An 18,638-nucleotide genomic window follows, 5' to 3' on the forward strand; every position below is an offset into this window, starting at 1 on the left:
CCTGACACCCCCCCAAATTTCCAGAGTAAATAACATCTCACACCTCCATAACACGTCTTCTTTAATGTTTTAGATAGGAAAAACAACCTCCAGGCACACTGACACGTGATAAGCCCGGGTGTACACTGTACACGACAAAAAATACCTTTTAGATATTGGTATTTGTGGATTGAGTATAGTGTTCCAAGTTTTGTTCTTCCCACTCTGTTCTTTCCGACAGATCGGTACGTGCCGTGTACGGCGATTTTGCGCAAATTTTCAGGTCTAAAGAGGGAAATTCGCGCCAATATCTATCGCAAAAAATCACCAATTGCGCAAAATCACAAGGCAATGATCTTTACTAAAAGACTCAGACCCTCAGTTGAAAGACCAACTAGAAGACAATCCATTACTCGCGTGAATCTCGGTCTTTTCTTTTTAGTTAAAGAGAATTTTTGAAAACAATAAGGGATATAAGGGGAGTTTTTTTTATTATTATTTTTTTTTTATGTGAAAATTTATTCTCTACATATATCGTACAAAGTGGCCTCCAAGCTATTTCGGCATGTGGCAAGCTGTGAATTAGAGAGAGAGAGAGAGAGAGAGACGAGAGAGAGAGAGAGAGAGAGAGAGAGAGAGAGAGAGAGAGAGAGAGAGAGATAGAGAGAGAGAAGTGTTTTATGAACATTTTCCGGTCAGTCTTTTTCAGCTCTCACCATCTCCCTCTTTCTCTTATTTCTCTTTTTCCTTCTCTCTCTCTCTCTCTCATGCGTGTGTGTGACGGGTAATATGATGTTTCATACATATTATGCAAGTCTCCATTATTTGGCTTTCATGTTTTACAACGTTGCCGCTTTTATCGGGTCTAAGTAGGTTTTTATACCTTTCTCAGTGTTAGAATTGAACAGTGTTGTCAGACTTTTCTTTTCCTTCAGACAAACACAGGATACGGTTGTTTGAATTCAAACTTCCATTTTTATTAGAGAAAGGATATGTTATTACCTATTTATTATTAAAGTCTCAAGTTGAAAGGATGTTGTAATTTTTATTAGAGATGTTTTGAGAAAAGTCAACCTGAAACCAGCAGGTGGGAATGATGATAAAATGTCTCCCTAGAAGAAGAGAGACAAGAGAGAGAGAGAGAGAGAGAGAGGGAGGGAGGGAGAGAGAGAGAGAGAAACGTGAAACATCTCTAGGGGACAGGAATAATAAATAGAAATAAAAAAGTTGAAAAAAACATCCTTGTTTGTTGCTTTTTTACTCGAAAAAAAGTTTGACTTTTCAACTTGTGAGCATCACGTTAAATTGTAATTTCATATTTATCGCTCATTTTTCAGACAGCTAGCGTCGTCCATGGCGGGGAAGGCAACTAAAAAACTTGTTTAAAAGTGATTAATTAGAACTTTTCACGAGAAAGACGAAGTTTTTGGGGACAAACCCCACCCCTGTCCCGAGTTACCCAGCCCGGACGTTTTCCCCCCCACCTACCCTATCCTCTGTTACCCCGGGGCGTTTTGCCCCTGTCTGCCCTACATGCGGAACTCTCCAAAATATTTCCCCGAGTGACATTTTATGATTAATGGAGCCATGTTTCTCTCCCGTGGAAATTCTTTTCTGGAAAACGAAAAATATTTGGAAAAAAAAGTTGAAAGGAACAACTGGAAGGAAGGTAAAGGAACAGGATCCTATATGGTGGACAAACCTCCCCCTTTTCCATCTCCCCCACCCCTTCTTTACCGCCCCTTCTCACGTGAACAGAAGAGTAAATCTACTTAATAGAGAGATTTTGAACTGCTATTTACTTACGTGACGATAATACGTGTAAGGCCAGCCACTCACTGTCAGGTACGACTGAAAAGGTCCGCCTGTCAGGTCTACCTGATAGGTACCTGATAATACTTATAATAAGTGACTGGCCTAAGCCGTAAGTTTACCTAAACAATGTTTTCGCACACGTGCAGAAACGAGTTTTCGTATAACGTTAAAGTTAAAGGGTTCAGTTAGCGGGACGCTAATTTTCGTAGCAAAAATTCGCTATTTATGGGTCCTGATCGAATAGGACTAAAGAGGTCCTTTGACTAGTGGTGCATAATTAATTTTTCCATAAATCTATTGAAGATTCCAAGAAATTAAAAATTATTCATATAGTAAATTATCACCGACACTCAAGATGCTCAGGCTAAATAATATCTTACATAGAAAAATAAAATCCTCTGTGGGGTTCAGAGGAGGTCATTAATATGGTGCAAGAAATAAATTCTGCAAAGACACCAAGAGGTCTACTCAAGTCGTAAACTTGAGGAGACCCATTGGGGAGGCAAAACTAAGCGAGAATAATGGGCGATTTAGGAGCAAAACTGCTTATCTCCATTTTTCCTCCCACGAAATGATGTTTCCAATCCGTTTTGTAGGTAGGTACCTATGTACTTTTTTTTTTCCAAGTTCTACCAAAGTATAAAAATAAATAGGTATTGTATAAGGAAAGTAAAAGTGGCATTTACAGTGTAAAAAATTGACGGTAGGTACATAATATACATGTACCTAAATTAATACCGACTGAGCTTATAAATCCTGAGACGCCCAGAAAAGTTGGGAAGAGACTCTCACAACTTCAACAATTCACCATAAATAATTCATGATTTGATTTGAATGGTTAGACAAAACAGAATTTTGTCCCTGTACAAGACACAAGAAAATGAAATTCAGCAAAAGAATAACGAAAGGCTCCAAAAGGGATTTCTTAAGAGACGAATGCGACGATATTCCAAGGCTCCAAAAAGGATTTCTTAAGCGACGAATATTCCGATGAGACGACAAGATTGTTTTCAGTTTTTACGAGCGCGAAATGGCGCAATGTTTGATTAAAGAGTTGCATCAGAAAATACACAGTTTATGAGTTTTTAAGTTTAAAAGCTGGTGACGCTCCAGTGTAGGAAGTACCGTCTGTCTCCGCTCAAGATGCAACGAAATAACCAACAATAAAACAACTCGAAGATGAAGAAGGAGGAGGAGAAGAGGAAAATTGAGGAGAGGAGAGAGTCAAGAGAAAAGAAAGAAGGAAACAGTGGCGTAGCGTCCATATAAGGCGTGTATGGCGGCCATACACTCGAAATTTCACTCAAATACCCTTAAATATTGACTTTAAAAAAATCAACTTCCCCTCCCATTCTTCTTCTCCATTTACTCCCTTCCCCCAAAAATCACCCTCCCCTCCTTTCTCCTAACCCACCCCCCTCTTTGCGCGACGTTTACAAGAAAGATTACCGGAATCAGCGACGCGTAAATAGCAAACATGCCGTGAAAACGTCGAAATTGTCGAAAAAGTCGAGAGTGTCGAACTATTAGGCCGTCTACACACTGAGGCCGTCGAAATAATGGATGGGTGACTTAAACATTATATTGGGAATAAAGGGAGAACGGGCTCTAGTCTTGATTTTAAATCATTACATGTAAGTAAAATGTGTGGAACTGGGAAGGTAGGTAGGTAGGTACCTAGTTATACTTGTCTATGCCAATCCATGAAGAGCATGGATGATGGAAATCAAATCAAGAATAATAATAAACTGAATATTAAACAAATTGGGTAGGTACATAGGTACTGATTTTCTTTTATCACGATCGAATAAATTACGGGCTATTAAAAAATTCCCGGAGGGACGGGCCCAGCTTGTTCTTCCCTCCAACGCTCCAGCCCCCGCCACTGATGGTTCCCCAATTATTTAGATTTTAGACTTAGGCATTGTTATATTTGCCATACATACCTAATTGTATGTTACCTACCAGGTCCGTATTTAGTGGGGGCTAAATGTAGTAATACACAAAAATATTCGCTTAAAATTTGGATTATTTGGAGCATCTAACCGTTCTACCGCCTTCCCTCCAACAATAAGTCACTGTTTGGATTCTTCGCCCACCCCCCCCCCCCCAAACTGAAAATATGAAGATTAAGAAGGCGAAAAAAGGAGTATGAGAAGGAACAGACGGAATTGCAGAGGGAAGAATGATTAAACACAATGGAAAAGGAGAAAAAGAAGAACTAAAGTGTTCCATTATACCACTCCTGCAGTAGGCCAACTACTATTATTATGTGGACAATTTTTCGGATTGGGAGTTCCCTTTCTTCTTCAGGTGAAAATAAGACGAAAAAAATCACATATTAGGACGATCACATATTATAATCTGCAGCCTTAATCTTATTATAATCTGCACCCTTTATTATAATCTGCACCCTTTCATGTCCCGTTAGTTTCTTAACCCCTTGCCTAAATCCAGAATCTAGCGGACCTATGAAAGGGGGTTCGAAATTGCAGTGGCCGAGTCAACTATAATGTTGGATTAACCCTATTTTGTCATTCACTCTTTTCCTTCAAACAATCCTGTCTTTTTTACGAAATCCAGCGTAACAATTTCCTCGTCAGCGATTCAGCGAAACTGCAAACCAAACGCGGAATGAGTTTTCCACCAAATGAACTTTGTGTTGCCCAAGTAATGAATTTCTGCCAAATGAAAAGCCAAATACATATAACAAATGAATTTCCCTCTCTCCAAATGAATACAACGAGAAATAAAGAGGACGACAAAAAAAAAGTTCAACTGTTTTATTTCCGTTTGCAATATTTTGGACCGGAGCCAGTCCCTCCCAAGGAGGAGAAGGGAGGGAGAGGGAGGGAGAAGGGGAAATGGAGGGGAAGGAAGCTGGAAAGAGGGAGGGAGAGTCATAGAGTAATTGTTTATTCTAACTTTTCACGGGCAATTAGAGCTAATTTCATTTTAATCCGGCGCGATGATCCTGTGCGCCGTTTTCTTCTACAGGGTGCAAAGAAATGCGCCATGTTCTGAAATGCGCCAGTGTTAGAGAAAGGGAGGGAGAGGGAGAAGGAGAAATGGAGGGGAAGGAAGCTGGAAAGAGGGAGGGAGAGTCATAGAGTAATTGTTTATTCTAACTTTTCACGGGTAATTAGAGCTAATTTCGTTTTAATCCGGCGCGATGATCCTGTGCGCCGTTTTCTTCTACAGGGTGCAAAGAAATGCGCCATGTTCTGAAATGCGCCAGTGTTAGAGACAAAATGGAGGCTAGGTTGGAATCCCGACTAAGGCGGACATTCTCTGTCGTCTTAGGTTAAATACTAAATAGTGATGTGAAAAGATCTTCCCTGAAGTAAAATGCGAAAGAGACTGGAAGCAAGTCGAGAGAAAAAAGTTCGAAAGCAAGTCGAAAGTCGAGATCAAAGTTTTAAAACAGGCCGAAATTGAAAATAAAAACAGGTCGAGAAAACTAATGAAGCCCTTGGGAAAAGAAGGCACATTTACCGAAATCCTATACTTGTAATACGTGAGTCGGAAATTTACATCAATCACAAGAGGCGTCCAAATTTCCAAAGTTGGGTGACTCAGAGGTTAAATAAAAACTTGGTTCTGCTAATCCATTGAAGCCTGATTTTAAGAGGGTCCTCTTTTTCTGACCCACCTTTGTCTCAAAAGTTGAAGAAAAACTTGGTTCTGATAAATAATCTACTATAAAGGCTGATTTTAAGAGGGTACTCTTTTTCTGACACACCCAGTATGTTAGGGCGACAAAGAGTTTTCCGCTTTTTTTTACAGGTAAGAGTGGAGTCGTCTTAGGTTAAATAGTGATGTGAAAAGATCTTCCCTGAAGTAAAATGCGAAAGAGACTGGAAGCAAGTCGAGAAAAAAGTTCGAAAGCTAGTCGAAAGTCGAGATCAAAGTTTTAAAACAGGCCGAAATTGAAAATAAAAACAGGTCGAGAAAACTAAAACTATTGTACGTGAGTCGGAAATTTACATCAATCACAAGAGGCGTCCAATAAAATTTCCAAAGTTGGGTGACTCAGAAGTTAAAGAAAAACTTGGTTCTGCTAATCCATTGAAGCCTGATTTTAAGAGGGTCCTCTTTTTCTGACCCACCCTTGTCTCAAAAGTTGAAGAAAAACTTGGTTCTGATAAATAATCTACTATAAAGACTGATTTTAAGAGGGTACTCTTTTTCTGACACACCCAGTATGTTAGGGCGACAAAGAGTTTTCCGCTTTTTTTTTACAGTAAGAGTGGTGAGAAGAAGAAGAAGACAGGGTGGTGGTGAAGAATATTTTATACAATAAACTTCACTACCTAATGTTAATTCAATATTGGAAGCGACTCTGTGTCGACAGGCAGGGTTGTAGTCTGGTTTTTTTTTTTATACCTATGTGTTGGAAAGCGGAGTTGCCAAAATTTGAGTTGTCCGCTTTTAAGTTCAGAAAAAAAGCAATATTGTAGGTATAGTTCACATTACCAAAGTGTGACTAATTGGCAACACATTTTTTTCGACCAATTTGTCCCGTAGGTAAAGGCGATTCCAGGTAAGTCGAATTTTCTTACACCATTTTTTTTTTTTTTTTTTTTTTTTTTTTTTTAAGGGGTTTGAAAGGGGGAACTGTAACTTACAAAGGTGACAAGGATGCAACACAAAAAAGTTTGGTTGAGATGGTTGCTGCGCTTGGCGGTATTTTGACCGCTTTTGGACAGATTTCGACCGTTTTTTGGCGGTTTTAGCTTAGAAAGAACACTCGAATAAGCATCATTCAACAGGATAAGGAAAGTCGTGTGATGTTCACAACAGATTTTTGATTCAATGTAATACGGAGCACGGAGCAAAGCAATCTTGTTATAAAGAGAGCAAATTATGGAACTGCTTCCGACTTTTGTCTCTTAAGCTAATTTATAAGAAGAACGTTTCTACCAACGAAGAATGAAGTCAACTGTCAAAATTCCGAGTACCGGAACGCCATGATAAATTTCCGTCTTCGCTGAAAATAAGGTAACTGAAAATCATTGTAAAATATAGGTCATTCCGCGTCAGAAGCGGCTGGCAGCGCTTCGTTGATTTACCCTCATTTGGACTGTTTACCCTTGTTTGGACCGTAGTAACAGTAACAGCCTAAATAGTTCGGAGGGATGCACGTTTGCCTTGGAAGGCCTAGGTCGCGGGCTCAATTCCCGCCCAGGGCAGGGGTAAATGCTCCAAATATGAGGAGTCTGGACTACAGTAAAGGAGAAAAATGAAGCTCGAGAGGAGGGGCCCTCGCCTCGGTTCGCCATTAATACGGTCCTGCCTTGGAAGTATCCACCCATGTAGCTATCTATTCAATACTAAAACACACACAATATCACTATGTAAATTAACTATGTAAATTTGAACAAACATAAACGTAGAAATATCATACTCACAATTAGAAACATGATGAAAATTTAAATTGCCCAATTATCTGGTGGATATTCGAAATCATATTCTTCATTAGCAGTTAACACTGCATCTCTCGCGATGATGTGTGGTTTGTTATTTCTACGGATTCTACTCAGAGTCTCAGACAGATTGTTTTTTTTTATGAAGTTCCAGCTCATTTCAGATCATAAAACGTGTTGATGAGCCCACGTGTGAGCCTATTAGAAATGTGAGTTTTTAGAAGAAATACATAATATCATTAATATCAACATTATCAACAGACCAGAGACTCCAGAGAGGTTTGTAGATAACAAAATCTCCCGCCCGAAACAGACTTTATTGTGAACAGATAAAGGTTCTTTCTAGGAACGGCTTTCCCATTTAATAGAACCGTTCGCACTGAGAATAATCAGAATGCATTTAGTCACTACCATTTAATGGGGGTGCTTAGTATGATACCTGTCGTAAATAATTTCACTATAATGGTTATCGATATGACAAATTCCTAGAAACGTGAACAAACATTCTCCATCATTCATCCGTTCGTCCGGGATTCCGGCATCTGGCTTCGACTGTCATTCTGGCATTTCTGGCTTTCAATATTCCACGTATTTTGACACGGTGTTCCGGCGGGGCGGCGCGGGACTTTTCAGTCTCATCCTAGCCGTAGAAATCTATAAATGAGGTATTTTAATTTTTAATCTTAATAAATAAAATTAGAGAACCTTTTTAATTTGCAATAAAAACGTAGAAAAAGATATAACATTTTTTGAAAATAAGAAACAGCGAGAAGTTATACTATGAAAATAACGCGAAATTCGACTAAATTGTTGGTATTACGGGCAGCTTTTGAAATAAAAATACCTGCTTCAAAAGGACCTAAAGTAGTTCTCTTTCAGAATTTCTTTTTATAATAGAATAAAACTTGTTTTAAACAATATTTGCTACTTAAAAAACATCAATCTTACACCAACAAACGGACTAAGTTCAGCAGCTAAGTAAGGGATCGGAGAATATTTCCTAGGGAATTAAGAGAGCCAGAAAATAAAGAAGGAAAGGAAAAAATAAAGAAAGAAGAGAAGAAATAAAGGAGGAAGGCGAGAATGAAGAGAAAGGAGGAGGAAAGAAGAAAAAGAGAGACGAGGTAAAATAGAGAGAGGGGAATTAAAAACGGAGAGGGACGAGAAAGGTGAAGGGATAGAGGTGGGGAGAGAAAGAGGGAAAAAATAGGATTGGGATGAAAAGGAGGGAAATATAGGAATAGGGAGAGATGATTTTTTTTTAAATTCCTCATTCCCTCCCATTTTATGAAAACCCGCGATCTTTGGGGAAAAAAGCGAAGAGCTATTTTGATTAATTCGGGAGATATAGAAAACTTTCGGAAAAACTAAGAACAAACACGTTTGGTTGTGAAAATTAAGAGAAAAATATTTATTTTGCCTGTTTATAGCCAGGAAGCAATCAGTAACAAACAAGCACAACATAATTTATAGTTATTCTTCTTCTTCTTTTTCTTCACCTGTTCCTATGTACAGAAGGGGTCGGCGTTTTTCGTCAGCCTCTCAATCAGCCCTAAGTAGGGTGATCGCTTTGGGCTGACATTTGGTTTTGGCTACAAATTTTACGAGTGGATGCCCTTCCCCCTCAACATTGGCTATTTCTTTAGCAAGGGAAATTCAGGCTGGTATACTCCCTGTCCCTGTTTATAGTACCCCAACCAGACTAAGCTGGTCTACTCCCTGTCTAATGTCCCCCAGTCAGACTATTAGAACATAATTTATAGTTATTGGGAACAATAAATTTAATATTTTTCCACCAAGGAAGCTTTTTTTGCTTTAGGGTATCTTTTGCGATAATCACTGACGATTTGTAGTGCAAATTGTCTTTGCTCTTCATTTTTAGTCAAGCAAAGACAATTTGCACTACAAATCATACGTGTAGTCACCTAACTATAGGTACCTATGTATAGAAATTGTAGGAATATTTATGTAGGTGGATATTATTATGTAGGCCTTGTGGATATTTCATAGCAATTATACTCACATTTTATTATATTATTAATAGGTATGTACCTATATTATTTTAATTATTATTATTATTATTTATTTTTCATGCTCGCTGTTTATGGATACAATAATTATGTTTTCGAGCTGTATACCCCATTCTTTATGATGTGATTCACACATCATTGTGTTGTATTGTTCAGTATCAAATAGGTACTTTGCTCTCTCAATATAAATGGTGTTTTAATACATTCCATTTCAAAGTAGTTGTTTAATAATGTTATAATTATTATAATGTAGCATTAGGAAATGCATTCATCTTCCGGATAATACAGTTTCTTTCTGCCAAGTCAAGAAAGTTTGCCCATTTCAAAGTAGTTGTTTATTAATGTTATAATTATTATAATGTAGCATTAGGAAATGCATTCATCTTCCGGATAATACAGTTTCTTTCTGCCAAGTCAAGAAAGTTTGACCGCGCTACTAGAGATATTATACGCGACAGGGAAAGTAGCCGTTTTCAGGTAGTTGTAGACAGACATTATACAATAAACTTCACTACCTAATGTTAATTCAATATTGGAAGCGACTCAGTGTCGACAGGCAGGGTTGTAGTTGTAGTCTGTTTTTTACTTTATTTTTGGTTGGATATGTGTTGGAAAGCGGAGTTGCCAAAATTTGAGTAGTCCATTTGTAATTTTACAACAAACAAAAAAATGGGACTAATTGGCAACACATTTTTTTTCGACCAATTTGTCCCGTAAAGGCGATTCCAGGTAAGTCGAATTTTCTTACTCCAACAAACGGACTAGGTTCAGCAGCTAAGTAAGGGATCGGAGAATATTTCCTAGGGAAGTAAGGGAGCCAGAAAATAAAGAAGGAAAGGAAAAAATAAAGAAAGAAGAGAAGAAATAAAGGAGGAAGGCGAGAATGAAGAGAAAGGAGGAGGAAAGAAGAAAAAGAATGACGAGGTAAAATAGAGAGAGGGGAATTAAAAACGGAGAGGGACGAGAAAGGTGAAGGGATAGAGTCCGCGAATAAAGGTGGGGAGAGAAAGAGGGAAAAAATAGGATTGGGATGGAAAAGAGGGAAATATAGGAATAGGGAGAGATGAATTTTTTTAAATTCCTCATTCCCTCCCATTTTATGAAAACCCGCGATCTTTGGGGAAAAAAGCGAAGAGCTATTTTGATTAATTCGGGAAAAAAATTCCCATAGATAGAGAGAGAGAAAGAAGGAGGGAGAAAAAGAGGGAGAGGGAGAGAGAGAGTAAGAGGGAGGGAGAAAGTCGTAAAATATTTACGGTATTTATATGTTTAATTTTATTTTTCGCTCGCTCTCTATCGCCATGAATTTTATCTTGGGAAATGCCGCGAATAATTTGATCTTCTTTTAATAATGAGAAATGAGAAAGAATATAGGTACCTACCTATTGTATAGATAGATATACCTACCTATTAAAAGGTAAAAAAATGATCTTCTAGCTAACCGACTGGATTTTTTGACAGGATCCAAAGACCACCACGCAAATCACTACACCACAAAGTTAGAGCTCCCAATTTTTCCGAGTTAATGGTTTGACGCCGTTTGAGGCTTCAGGTTTAGGTAGCACGTAAAAATGTAACTCACTTTATTTAGGTAGTCATGGTTGTATCGCCATGAATTATTATTAAAGTCATAATTTTCATCTATGCGTACCAGCTCCCCTTATTCCTATGGGTAAATTTTGGCTTTACAAAAGGTAGATAGGTACCTATGTTTGGCTTTACAAAAGGTAGATAGGTCCCTATATTTGGCTTTACAAAAGGTAGATAGGTACCTATATTTGGCTTTACAAAAGGTAGATACTTAGATAGGTACCTACCTATGTTTGGTGCCGCGAATAATTTGATCTTCATTTTAATAATGAGAAATGAGAAAGAATATAGGTACCTACCTACCTATTGTATAGATAGATATACCTACCTATTAAAAGGTAAAAAAATGATCTTCTACCTAACCGACAGGATGTTTTTGTCCAGATCCAATGACCACCACGCAAATCACTACACCACAAAGTTAGAGCTCCCAATTTTTCCGAGTTAATGGTTTGACGCCGTTTGAGGCTTCAGGGTTAGGTAGCACGTAAAAACGTAGCTCACTTTATTTAGGTAGTCATGGTTGTATAGCCATGAATAATTATTAAAGACATAATTTTCATATATGCGTACCAGCTCCCCTTATTTCTATGGGTAAATTTTGGCTTTACAAAAGGTAGATAGGTACCTATGTTTGGCTTTACAAAAGGTAGATATAGGTACCTATATTTGGCTTTACAAAAGGTAGATAGGTACCTATATTTGGCTTTACAAAAGGTAGATACTTAGATAGGTACCTACCTATGTTTGGCTTTCCAAAAGCTACCAAGGAGGTATTTGCAAATGACATAATTCTTAATTTTCGTGAAATTTCATTTTTAATAAACTTAAAAAAAACCGCACTTTACAGAGAGGGAAAAATTAAAGGGGGTCTCCTTTTAATGTAGGTAAAAGGTAAAATTTTAATGCTAACACGTACTAAAAAGTCAAATTTTTCATAATTTTCTGCTGCTGCTGCTGCCGCTTCCGCTTCCGCTTCTTCTTTGACGTTGACCGCTCTACAGCCTAAACCACTGGATATTTCTCTTTCTTTCTTCTTGTCTCTCCCTTTCTTTCACTCTCCTATCTTACCCTCACTACCACCCCTCTTTCGCTCTCCTTCTCTCTCCCTCCCTTTATCCCCATTCCTTCATATCTAATCCCTCACTCTCTCTATCCTTTTCTTTCACAACTCTTTACTCCCTCCTTTTTACTTTCCTTATCCTATAGGAAGGAAAGTAATGTAATCGGGTCAAATTTTCGATGGTCACTTTTTAGTGCCAAAACAAGGTTTTGAGGTCCCTAGAGCCTAAATACAAAGTTTCAGCCATTGGTTCGTGTGTCAATCACTTTAACAACAATAATAGCAATAGCCTCTTGTAGTCAGCAGCTTCCTACCAACCAAGCAGGACTTTAATACTGTTCTAAAAAAAATCAATCATAGGCATTGAAAAAAAAAAGACATTTATTTAAATTCAATTAATTTTTTATTGAGCTTCCAATCCGAGCAGATTGTGAAAATTCTATAGGTCCTTTGAATATAAAAGATTTTATTTAGTGAAACTAATAAAAAATAGTGAAAAAAAGCCGTTTTAACGATATTCCATTTATATCAGCAGGGCTTTTTTCCTCTCATCTCTCTCTTGAAGGTACTGCATGCACGGTGGCACTTTTTTTTCCTTCAACGTGTAAATACTCGTATCTAGGCACATAGATAGGTACCTACCACTCTTAGGTCCATAAATAATGTAGGTACTAACATACCCATAAGTTTTTTTTTTATTATTATTATTTTTTTTTTACTACCTGATTCAGGAGGGAAAAGGCGCGACTCTCGTGTGTGTGGATAAAATGGCAGATGAAATTCGGAGCAAATTTGTCGATCCTGAAGGTGCGTCTAGATTACAATCGACCGAATCTACATTAAGGTGTGTCCAAACATAGTCGACCGGCCGTCGAGCGATGTGAATCTATGTTGTCGAGGCAGTGTGGTCCGTTTTCATTCATAATGTTCCACGCATAGCACGCCGCCACCGGGGACAAAGGCTTGTAATGGTTACCAAACGTATACATGTAGAACAGCCAGGGTGCCGGGAATAACAGAGTGAACATATCACTGAGAGCCATCGCCATCAGAACGGCGATGGTTGATGGCTCATTTCTCGTGAGTGGTAGGTGTGCCTTTTCATATTTTCAAGGCCCCCAAAGGGCCCCTTCAGCCTTAAATTTGATAAAATGTGATGTTCGCACCAGATTTTTGATTCAATGTAATACGGAGCAAAGCAATCTTGTTATAAAGAGAGCAAATTGGAACTGCTTCCGACTTTTGTCTCTTAAGCTAATTTATAAGAAGAACGTTTCTACCAACGAAGAATGAAGTCAACTGTCAAAATTTGCGAGTACCGGTACGCCATGATAAATTTCCGTCTTCGCTGAAAATAAGGCAACTGAAAATCATTGTAAAATATAGGTCATTCCGCGTCAGAAGCGGCTGGCAGCGCTTCGTTGATTTACCCTCATTTGGACTGTTTACAAATTTGCGAGTACCGGTACGCCATGATAAATTTCCATCTTCGCTGAAAATAAGGTAACTGAAAGTCATTGTAAAATATAGGTCATTCCGCGTCGGAGGGATGCACATTTGCCTTGGAAACCCTAGGTCGCGGGCTCAATTCCCGCCCAGGGCAGGGGTAAATGCTCCAAATATTAGGAGTCTGGACTACAGTAAAGGAGAAACAGCCTAAATAGTTTGGAGGGATGCACGTTTGTCTTGTCTTGGAAACCCTAGGTCGCGGGCTCAATTCCCGCCCAGGGCAGGGGTAAATGCTCCAAATATTAGGAGTCTGGACTACAGTAAAGGAGAAAAATGAAGCTCGAGAGGAGGGGCCCTCGCCTCGGTTCGCCATAAATACGGTCCTGCCTTGGAAGTATCCACCTATGTACCTATCTATTCAATACTAAAACACACACAATATCACTATGTAAATTTACTATGTAAATTTGAACAAACACAAACGTAGAAATATCATACTCACAATTAGAAACATGATGAAAATTTAAATTGCCCAATTATCTGGTGGATTTGAAATCATATTCTTCATTAGCAGTTAACACTGCATCTCTCTCGATGATGTGTGGTTTGTTATTTCTAGGTATTCTACTCAGAGTCTTCAGACAGATTTTTTTTTTTATGAAGTTCCAGCTCATTTCAGGTCATAAAACGTGTTGATGAGCCCACGTGTGAGCCTATTAGAAATCTGAGTTTTTAATGAAGTTCCAGCTCATTTCAGGTCATAAAACGTGTTGATGAGCCCACGTGTGAGCCTATTAGAAATCTGAGTTTTTAGAAGAAATACATAATCAACATTATCAACAGACCAGAGACTCCAGAGAGGTTTGTAGATAACAAAATCTCCCGCCCGAACACAGACTTTATTGTGAACAGATAAGGTTCTTTCTAGGAACGGCTTTCCCATTTAATAGAACCGTTCGCACTGAGAATAATCAGAATGCATTTAGTCACTACCATTTAATGGGGGTGCTTAGTATGATACCTGTCGTAAATAATTTCACTACCTATAATGGTTATCGATATGGCAAATTCCTAGAAACGTGAACAAACATTCTCCATCTATTTTCATTGATCCGTTCGTCCGGTATTCCGGCATAAGGCTTCGGCTGCCATTCTGGCATTTCTGGCTTTCAATATTCCACGTATTTTGACACGGTGTTCCGGCGGGGCGGCGCGGGAGTCCGCGGGACTTTTCAGTCTCATCCTATAGCAGCACAAATCTATAAATGAGGTATTTTAATTTTTAATCTTAATAAATAAAATTAGAGAACCTTTTTAATTTTCAACGTAGAAAAAAAGATAACATTTTTTGAAAATAAGAAACAGCGAGAAGTTATACTATGAAAATAACGCGAAATTCGACTAAATTGTTGCATATTGCATACACAGAATCATGTACATGTATGTCTGTTACGGCGCTGTTACTCTGATGGACCTTTTGTTGTCCTCTTCTCATGAAAAAAAAAACGGCTTGACCGATTTTGATGAATTTTTTTATGATTGTTGAGAAGAGTACTGAGGGTGACATAGGCTATTTAAATTTGTCATATTCCATCCCGATTCGAAATGGCAGCACCTCAAAGTTATGAAAATTTCATCAAAATCGGTCAAGCCGTTTTCTCGTGAAAAGAGGAGAACCAAAGGTCTATTTAGCGTGACAGACAGACAGACATACACACATACATACAGACAGACGGAAATTTTTCTAATGTGATTTTTGGAATCGTGGATGCATAAGGAGTAAGGATAACTAACTAAAAATTTCACGATTCTAAGCAACGTACAGACAAATCTACAATTTTATTTATATAGATAGGTACTTCATTCGAAACCATTTTCATCCGAGTAAAGTGTGTACAACCCTTTGAGGTTTTTAACCTTTGCGCTTCTTCTTTGATGACAATTTAATTCCCGTTTACATTTCTCTCTACTTCGTTCCTCTTTTATTCAGTCTTTTCTACATTTTCTGCACAAACTAATTCCATTATCCCGTATCGTAACGGAGAAAGTCATGGGTAAATAACGAAGAACAAAATGACAATGAAAAGGAATGGCATTTTGCTGCAGATTAAACAACAAGGTGACTATGGGAAGTTCAAAGCAAATGGTCCTGCGGTGACCCAACGCTCAGGTCTGTTTAATCTTGAAAGTAATACTCCTGAAAAGTATCTGAATACTCCGAGGACTTAGAAGTATCTGAAAGCGGTTCCCGGTCAAATCTGATTTTTCCAATGATTATTTAGTAGCGAATGTGGCCTTCCTATTCACTGAAACCAAGTCTTCATAAGGTAGATTTGGGCTGATCAACTCAATGAGCATAAGCATTGTCCATGAGCATTTCTCATGGACTGGACAAATTATTACTACTGGTAATGGTATAAGTAGAAATATATTGTCCAAATGGTATACTCATATAGGTAATGGTCTAATGGTAGGTATAGAAATACATAAATGCCGACCCCAAATGAAATCGGGAAAATGGCAAAGTGAAAGAAGAAGAATGGTACTTTATAGATGGAAATATACGCTATGTAGTATTTGTAGAATAGCTTACCTCTGTACTGCCAGCGCCAGCGTGAGCCAAATGGAAGCCGTATGGAACAGCGTAGGGATGACTTCATTCATAATGTTCCACGCATAGCACGCCGCCACCGGGGACAAAGGCTTGTAATGGTTACCAAACGTATACATGTAGAACAGCCAGGGTGCCGGGAATAACAGAGTGAACATATCACTGAGAGCCATCGCCATCAGAACGGCATTTGTCGGCGTTCTCATATGCCGTTTGGAAAGAACGACAACGATCAATGTGTTGGCGATGATTGTGATGAGGAGCAGGAATGGCATGACGTAGCCATACATAGGTTGTGCGTACCGGATCGGAAGCTCCGTCGAAATGTTCAGGTAGTCGAAACCTTGCATCATGTCGTCGGCGAGACCGGTCATGTTAGATGGAGAGATGGACGCGTTGAGAATCTCGGTGGTTGTCATCTCGGTGACTTCCATGTGCATGTTAACGACTAACGCCTTGTTGTTCATGGTGAAATCTAATGTTCACGAAACACAGTTACGGTCTAATGTTCACGACACAAAGTTACGATCGCGTTACGACGAACACTTACGACTGAATCTTCGCGAGCGCGTACGAAAGTTCGTTAACGAGGTTAGCAGGTTAGGCGATTATCTGATTTCCATGACGAATATTTGAGGACTCAAGTTTGATGCAATGAATACTCAATGGACCAGCAGGCAGGGGTTCCTGGTTTTGGTGAAGCCATGTTTTCCATTCCAAATTTATTGATGAGTGTCAGATTTATACCTGAAACAAGAAACAAACGTTTGAACGTGAAAATGATGCTTGTTTTCTTCAACTGCCAAAAGTTTTTCAACTAAAACTACGTATCAACAAAGTAATAACAATTTCTTACAATGTTCACTACTTCTTACTTTTTACTCATGCCTCTTACAAACGTACCTATACGAGGTTATGATAAATTCGATACATGGAAAATAGAATATTCAAATACACCTGTTTATTTTCAAGACAAGAGTATCTACTTATTTATTACTTTTTTATTTCATTTTTATTATTTTCAAAAGGGAAAACTTATCGCAAACTCGTTTCCAAACTTTATAACCAAGTTGTTTTCCCATCTAGACTTTTTTATACCGTTTCCATCTTCCACCACTCTTCTTTCTTCAGAGTTCCAAACTTTTCCACCGTACATCCTACATGAGACATCATCATGCATGTTAGAACTTTTTTTCGTTCCTATATTTTCGATCGAATTATTTTCTAAGTATCTTTACTCTGTAAAAAAATAAACGAGTCAACACAAACTTTTCCTTCGTCTTCGGAAAGTCAATACAGAAAACAAGATATCGTAATTGTCTTATAATTTACTTGTTCAGTTTAATTTATCATTATTGAAAATGTTCGAGATAAAGCACGAGTTTATCTTTAATTCATCTTATTATCTAGAAATTCTTCTCCCTCTTGAGTTTCCTTCTAAAACTTGGTCCTTCGGGGCCGGATGTTGCATTTTTCATCACAATGGCATGTTCCCTGACCTGAAATGTTCTCTCGGCTATCCGGTAGAAGAATAAATTTACAATAAGGAGAGATGGAAAATACTTGTGCGAACTTTTCATACGCTTTGAGCTTTACAAGTTGTATATTCTTCGAATGAATTTCACATTTCTTTTGAAGTTGCTACAAAAGAGCGAGCTATTGTGCTTTGTGTTTTTGTGATTTGAATTGTAGAACTCAAGGAACATGTATCATTCATATTGCATAATTATATCTTTTACCAGTGGCAGACTGCAAAATGTTCATGAACTAATGGTCTAAAAACCTAAATACGAGTACCTATGTAACTCAATCAAGGTGAAACCAGGATGTATCAATCCTTTTGAAGATAGATCTTTTTGGTTATTTCATATTGTGTGATGTACGTAAGAGTGTAATGTATCTGAGTAAATACTGATATTTTGTTAGTGAAGCTGTGTACCTGATGCACACATACTTTCCTGATATCGTTCACATTGCCACAAGCGGACAACGGACTCTCATCAACAACCCTATCCTATCCAATTCTATTCTTTCACCTGTCTTGCCCATCTCCATCCGCCACTAAACAAAATGAAAATCGCATTCACAGAAATGTTATTTGTTAAGTTGGATAAGCGAGATAAGCAGGAAAAGAAGAATACCATGGAATAAAAGATCGGAGGAAATGATTCCTCATGTATGAATGTATGACGACAAAAAAACTGGAACAAGAAGATAACGAAAATGTCGAGGAGGAGGAGGAGGAGGAGACAAGAAGCAAAAGACAAAGGAAGAAGAGATGAAAAGGACGAGCAAAGGAAAAAAAAAAAATCCATGAAAATGAAAGGAAATATGAATAAAAAGATTTGGAAAAGTTTCGAGAGGAACAGAAAGAAAATGCTTCGAAAAATGATACAAGACGAAACAGGCGAGAGAGAAGTAAGATGGATAAACATGGAAGGAGTATTGGGAGGATAGAAAGAAAGACGGAAAGGAAGAATTTAATATCGCAATAAGGAGAAACATGGAACATGTAAGAGAGAAAGCTGAGCTTTTTAGCGTCTTCGTTGACGCATTGTTGTCAATAAGCTATTTTTTTATATTTTTTCTATCGAAATATTAAATCCTCTTGCCGCACTAATAAGGTGTCGTGTATCAGTGTTGACACTATTGACAACATTTTCGTTTTCTATCCC

At 38.2% G+C, this 18,638-nt stretch overlaps 1 protein-coding gene across 3 annotated transcripts in view; it reads right to left on the reverse strand.

The window, feature by feature from the left end:
- Window positions 1–16,783, reverse strand: part of LOC103506849 (sex peptide receptor) — a 162,277-nt gene extending 145,494 nt beyond the window's left edge. For all 3 annotated transcript variants that reach the window (XR_003390820.1, XM_026821821.1, XM_026821820.1), the window contains exon 1: window positions 15,946–16,783. Coding sequence is in view for 2 of the 3 variants with exons in the window: in XM_026821821.1 (XP_026677622.1) it covers window positions 15,946–16,430 (485 nt within the window). In the remaining variant the exon portion in view is untranslated. The remainder of the gene's footprint in view (window positions 1–15,945) is intronic.
- Between the last annotated feature and the right edge of the window lie 1,855 nt (window positions 16,784–18,638).

This window comes from Diaphorina citri, unplaced genomic scaffold (genome assembly GCF_000475195.1).
Source record: "Diaphorina citri unplaced genomic scaffold, Diaci psyllid genome assembly version 1.1 scaffold266, whole genome shotgun sequence".
Classification (NCBI taxonomy): domain Eukaryota; kingdom Metazoa; phylum Arthropoda; class Insecta; order Hemiptera; family Psyllidae; genus Diaphorina; species Diaphorina citri.